Raw genomic sequence first — 6,006 nt, forward strand, 5'->3', positions numbered from 1 at the left:
TTCTCTCTCCCTCCCCCCCCGCCCCCACCCCCGCCCCACGTATAGATAATTTTTCTGATATGATTCCCCAACCACCGTAAAAACTCTACTGTTACTCTCCCAGAGATTCTCTCAAACATTATGACCATACACCCCTACCAACGTGAAAATCAACATTGATAAACACTATCATTAAATCCACAGACCCTATTCAAATTTGGCAATTGTCACAACAACACATCTTTCTTATTTCATTCAGGAATACAGGTTGCATTAGATTTTCATGTTTCATCAATATCCCTCAGTCTGAAGTAATTCCTCAGCCTTTTTATGTCCCTCATATCCTTGGTACACATACAGTCACTTTGTTTTTGCTAGTTCACACTCTCCTGGGCTCCTGGCCCTGGAGGTGCAGGTTCCCACCCAACGTGGCTCCGGGGCAGCTCTGCTTGCTGCGCATGTGTGCTAGGAGCCACTCCCCTCAAGGAACACCAGAGCTGGGGTTGCCGGCCAGCCTCTGTTTCCTAGGCAACGCAATACACAAACGCTGACCCTAGTGGCACTGGCACAATGTTCTTCAACAAAGCAGGTGAGGAGGGCTGAGTCAAGAGTAGAGGCGGAAGAAGAGTGGGGAGACTGGGAAAGATCAAGGGGGAAAGGAGGGAAATGTGTTCACCCTCCTCCTTGGATTGGTCACAGTTTTGTTCAGAGTTCTGTCTGCCCAGGTCTCTGCTCCCCCTCCCCACACCCCACCTGTCCCCAAGCTCTCACTTAGACCACGAGGCCTTCCCTCATGTGGAGTTTCTCCTCTTTCTTGCTCTCCAGAGACGCTGGTTAACTACTCTTTTGGAACATGTCAACAGAGGAAGCTCTTTCCTCACTCCCACCCCCCAAACTTGTTGGGGAACAAGTTTCTCCCTCTTAGGGGAGTGCCCCACAGAGGGCCTGGATGTTACATAGCAGAAGATGTGAGTATTCACTTTCCTTTAAGTAGGTCTCAGTTCCCAGACTAGCTAAGGGTACCTAAGTTTCCTGGAAGAAAAGCCCTGTGAGATTTGTGACATTCAGGGTCCCAACATGAGAAGGTGCCCTGGTCCTCTGCAACCAGCTGTCAGGGCCAATATCAGAAATTGCATTGCTTGCATTGCTCCCCTTTGAATCCCCACCAAATGCAAGCCTTGGCCTTATGCAGCCCCCAGTATAGTTCCCACACCATTCCCACCTACAAAGGAATCAATAGCTCCCCTTAGTCCAAACCTGGACTGTGGCTGTGCTGGTAGGTCAGTTTATGAAATCATATAATCAGACTGACAGTTGCATGAGAGCAGATTTAGCTCTGTGGGCCTTAGAAAACTGGATTCATTGGAATGCATAGAAATGTCATTCACTCTACCTATCCAGCCACGTTCCTTTGTAGAGTTGCCTGGGTTACTTATGTAATTGCTTGTATGGTCTTGATGCAGAGGAATCAAGAAAGGAAGAGCAACTTTGGCAGAGAAGATTCAGGAATACTCTAAGTTCATTCTGTTTTAATAACTATAATGTTCTCTATGTGTGTTTTTTCTTTCTTTGTTTGTTTTTTATATACTACCTGAAGAGGTATGGCTTGGCATACAACCTCTCTAAGATCCCGACCAGTATAAAAGGATATGCTTTTGGAGCCAGAACAGCTGTGAGGTTTAAGCCAATCAGCAAGGTTAGAAATGGCTGAATGTACTTAGATTTTAGTGTGATCCATGATGCTGCATGTATTTGCATTGGGGAGCAAAGCTAGAGGTTACCTAAAGGACATGTCCTGAAATTCAAGAAAAAAAGTCATTTAGACGACAGCTACTAAGAAGCCTATATGAAAAGCTTAGATGTTAACATTGCAAATGTGTATGTGTGAGTGTCCTGGGAGAGTGGAAAATAATTCTCAGAAGGAATGGTACCAAGGCAAGGCTTCAGTCCTGAGATACCTGATGTTAAAATACCGGAAGCTTTGTTTAGATGCATCATATTATCTTGTCAGTTAAAAAACAAATTCCAACTTCTTCACCCTTTTGTGTGATTGGCCTTCAAGTCTTCAGTATAGGCTCCTAATCTCTTGTTGGACATTTTCTTGATGCTTAAGCTCGAGAGGGATACTGGCTCTAAAAGAATCTCTGAGTGGGATGGTGGGATGGTGGGGGTAGTAGCTGCAATAGTTACCTTGGCTCTCTACCCACCATAAGTTTATTTCTACAACCTAAGCATTCGGTACCTTTAGGTAGCTGAACCATACCCTTGTCTTGGTTTTCTACCTATTGTAGGCCTATTTCTATAGCTTGAGGTGGTTAAATCATAGCTGATACATGAACAGGGAGAGGATGATTTTGTTTTTTCTGCTTAGAAGGCTTTACATGTATATATATTACCCTCTAACATATTGATCTTTTTCTTGGAAATAGGATATGACACCTTACCCAGGCATGTACCAGACAGTCAGTCCTCAGGAGAAAACACACAAACAAAATTTTGCTCCATTTAATGCCTTGTTGCCTCGATTTAGGACATACTCTAAGGACACTTGTTATCCTGGGTAAGTGCCCCTCTTTCTGGTGCACTTCAACAAAGAGCAATAGGAAAGGAAGTACAAAAAGGGGTTACATCCCAACTATGCCCTCTAAATAAGAAACTATTTATCTTTAAAGATTCAACCTCTTGCCTTCCAGGTCTCTAGAATTACAAAATTATTATAGAGGATAGTGATTCATTCAATAAATATTTATAAATGGCCAAGCAGTCTTGTAGGTTCTGAAGATTTTGCACTAAACCCACCATGCAAGGTTCCTGATTTCTTGGAGCTTACACTCTATAGAGTCCAGACAGGTGAGAAGCAAATAAACAAGAAAATATCAGTGGTAATAAGGAGAGTGACCATATAATTTATTAGCTAGTGTGTCACTTCTGAGAGTGAAAAGGGATCTTATTAATAATTATACCGGGCTTCCGTGGTGGTGCAGTGGTTGAGAATCCGCCTGCCAATGCAGGGGACACGGGTTCGAGCCCTGGTCTGGGAAGATCCCACATGCCGCGGAGCGGCTGGGCCCATGAGCCATAATTACTGAGCCTGTGTGTCTGGAGCCTGTGCTCCGCAACAAGAGAGGCCGCGATAGTAAGAGGCCCGCGCACCGCGATGAAGAGTGGCCCCCGCTTGCCGCAACTAGAGAAAGCCCTTGCACAGAAACGAAGACCCAACACAGCCATAAATAAATAAATAAAAATTAAAAAAATAATAATAATAATTATACCAATACTGTAGCCATAAGCTAGGGCTGTCATGAGCACACCAGGAAGTATAGTGACCTAGTGATGTGCTTAATGAAACCAAACAAGATGATATGATATGGAGTGATGGCTGGAATCTACTTTGGCAAGGACTGTCAAGATAGGTCTTTCTATGGAAATGACACCTGATCTGAAATCACAGTGATAAGACTAAAATGGCCCTGTGAAGATCTAGGCCTAGAGCTTCCCAGGCAGGAGGAACTGCAAGGCTGAAAGGCTGTAAATTGGGAAGAATTTGGTGTGAGGAAAAAAGAAAAAAGGCTAGTATGGCTACAGTGTAGTGGGCAAGGAGGAAAATGAGAACAGAGGAGGAGGAGGGGCTAGAGTATATAGGCCTAGTAGACCAAGGAAGGCATTCTAAGTGCTTTAGGAAGCCATTCAGAGTATGCGGAATTGTAGGGCACAGGGTCAAGGTCTTTCTTTTACTGGTGAGAATTCCAAGGATCAGAGAGTGAGTGTAACTCTCTCAAGGTTTCAGTAAAGGAGTAGAAGTGTTAAATCTTGATTCCCATGACCACTCTACGTGTTATTTCCACAGCAAAGAGTCTACACCAAAAGACAAAGTGTTATGAACAAAGGCAATACAAAATATCCCATTGTCAGGAAATTTCACATCATGGTCAGAACTTAAACATCACTGTGGAAGATCTCTTTTATCATCCACCATTTCTGGGATATTTTGGTCTCTCAGCTAAGAATACTGAGGTTCAGAAATATTTTAAACTAGGTTGATTTTTACCCTCACTGCATGTCAAGACTAGAAATCTTGAACACTAACACCTATTTAGAAATACACTAACAGTCAAAGGAACACTATGCTTGCCTGACATTAAAATCTAATCAGTCTGTTGCCTTTTCCAAAGGAGTGAGGACTAGTTCAGGTGCACATGTGGTACTGATGAGGTTTGTATATGGTCACTAACTCATTCAACATAATATTTTATATTTTTATTTCTAGCCCTGGCACATATAACCCAGAGATAAAGGCACCCAAAAAAATCATCTGGCCAATGAAATTTGGATCTCCAGACTGGGCCCAGGTTCCATGTCTACAGAAAAGAACCCTGAAAGCTGAGGTAATAAGATTGGACTTCTGTGGAGCCCTGTATTTAATACTTGCACGTGTATCAGTGATTCTTAACCAGGAGTCTGTGAATAAGCTTCAAGAAGTCCTTGTTCCCCTGAAATTATTTGCACAATTTTGTGTGTATATGGATATGGGGATCTTTTTGGAGAGTTACACAATTTCACTTGAATTTTAAAGGTGTGTGTGCTGAACAAAAGTCACATTTTCTTACTTAAACTTCATACAATCTTTTGTGGTAGTCCAAGATAATTATCCTCTATAATTGAGGAATAAACTGAAGCTCAGACGGATTAAGCAGCTTGTAGCTGTGACTCCTAAGCCAGTGCTCTTTTCATCACAACACTTGAATATTAGTCAAGCGGCTGTAGATCATTCTGGCAAGAACATGGATACCAGGGACAGACTGCGTGGGTTCAAATACTAATTCCATATTTGCTTGCTGTATGTCCTCTAACTTTTCTAAGTCTCAGTTTGCTTGTCTTTAAAATGGATGTAATAATAGACTCAATCTGATAAAGTTGTGAAGATTGAGAGATTGTAGAAAAGTATTTAGCACCGTACTTGTAACATACTAAATGCTCAATCTGTGCCAGCTATCATAATTCCAGAGGTGCCCTTTTTTCCCCTAGTGGAACTTTGGATTAATTCTACAAGTATTTATTAAATGCCAAATGAACTAACATAATTGTGATAGGGCCTATGGGTAACATTCAAGAATTAAACACATAATCTTTGTTTTCAAGAAATTTACCAGCTATACTTGAGTATTTACCAAGAGAAAATAATTCCTATGATATATCCTAGAGTAAGATGACAAACAGTAGATGTACTTAGCAATGTTGAGAGACTCACTAAGGCTAGGCTCCTATGGGTTGGGGTTCAGCTAGGCCACAACAGCTATAACATACAGTTCTATTTTGCACAGCCAAGAAGACCAGAGGCAGAGGGTTCTCATTCTAATATTAACCTAGACAACATTCTTCCATTGCAGCTATCCACAGACAAAGACTTTAGAAAGCATCGGAACCGTGTGGCCTACCTAAGCCTGTATTACAACTGAAAAGCTGTGACTACCTTCACGTGCTCCTCCTGACCACAGACTCTCCAGGATTGAGGACACAGCTGCTCTTGTCCTTCTGCATTGCTCTGGCCCTCCTGTCTGCCAGCATGGGGCACAGGGAGGGGCAAGGGGCTCATAACTACTATATGACAGCATAAAGACTAGTTCAGAGGGCTCTCTCTCCATGTGCTGGTTTGTTGTGTATACATGTAGATGGGTCAAGGGGGTTTCTACTGAGTGTTCAGTGGGGTGGCTTCACTTTACTGAAATACTTGTGGGTCCCTGCCCTCTAGCTCTAATTCCCAGGCACGAGTTTTATGTTTTCTACCACTAGCCCTGGTGATAGGAGACTGTTGGTCTACACATATCAAGGATTTGGATGGCTTGCTTGGCCTTGTATTTGGACTTGCTGGATGCAGAGGATTCTTAAGGCAGAATAAATGTTTTAGGAGCTCTTCCAATTCCTGGACAGGATGGCAGAGTAGAAGGACCTTGAGCTCACCTCTTCTCATAAGCACACCAAAACCACAACTAACTGCTGAACAACCATCGATAAAAAAAATTGGAAACT

General features: G+C 42.7%; 1 protein-coding gene across 1 annotated transcript; it reads left to right on the forward strand.

Annotated features, from left to right (window-relative positions):
* The first annotated feature begins 549 nt into the window (after window positions 1-549).
* CIMAP3 (ciliary microtubule associated protein 3) lies at window positions 550-5,435 on the forward strand. The gene is made up of 6 exons (XM_007169416.2): window positions 550-568; window positions 805-947; window positions 1,577-1,675; window positions 2,409-2,539; window positions 4,247-4,364; window positions 5,367-5,435. Exons 1-6 carry the CDS (start codon window positions 550-552, stop codon window positions 5,433-5,435), a joined length of 579 nt encoding a protein of 192 aa, XP_007169478.1.
* Window positions 5,436-6,006: the final 571 nt, after the last annotated feature.

This window comes from Balaenoptera acutorostrata, chromosome 1, assembly GCF_949987535.1.
Source record: "Balaenoptera acutorostrata chromosome 1, mBalAcu1.1, whole genome shotgun sequence".
NCBI classification, from domain to species: domain Eukaryota; kingdom Metazoa; phylum Chordata; class Mammalia; order Artiodactyla; family Balaenopteridae; genus Balaenoptera; species Balaenoptera acutorostrata.

Coding starts and splice junctions, on each gene's coding strand:
- CIMAP3 (XM_007169416.2), top strand. Junction 948..1,576: donor GATGTTACATAGCAGAAGAT/GTGAGTATTCAC, acceptor TACTACCTGAAG/AGGTATGGCTTGGCATACAA. Junction 2,540..4,246: donor AAGGACACTTGTTATCCTGG/GTAAGTGCCCCT, acceptor TTTTATTTCTAG/CCCTGGCACATATAACCCAG.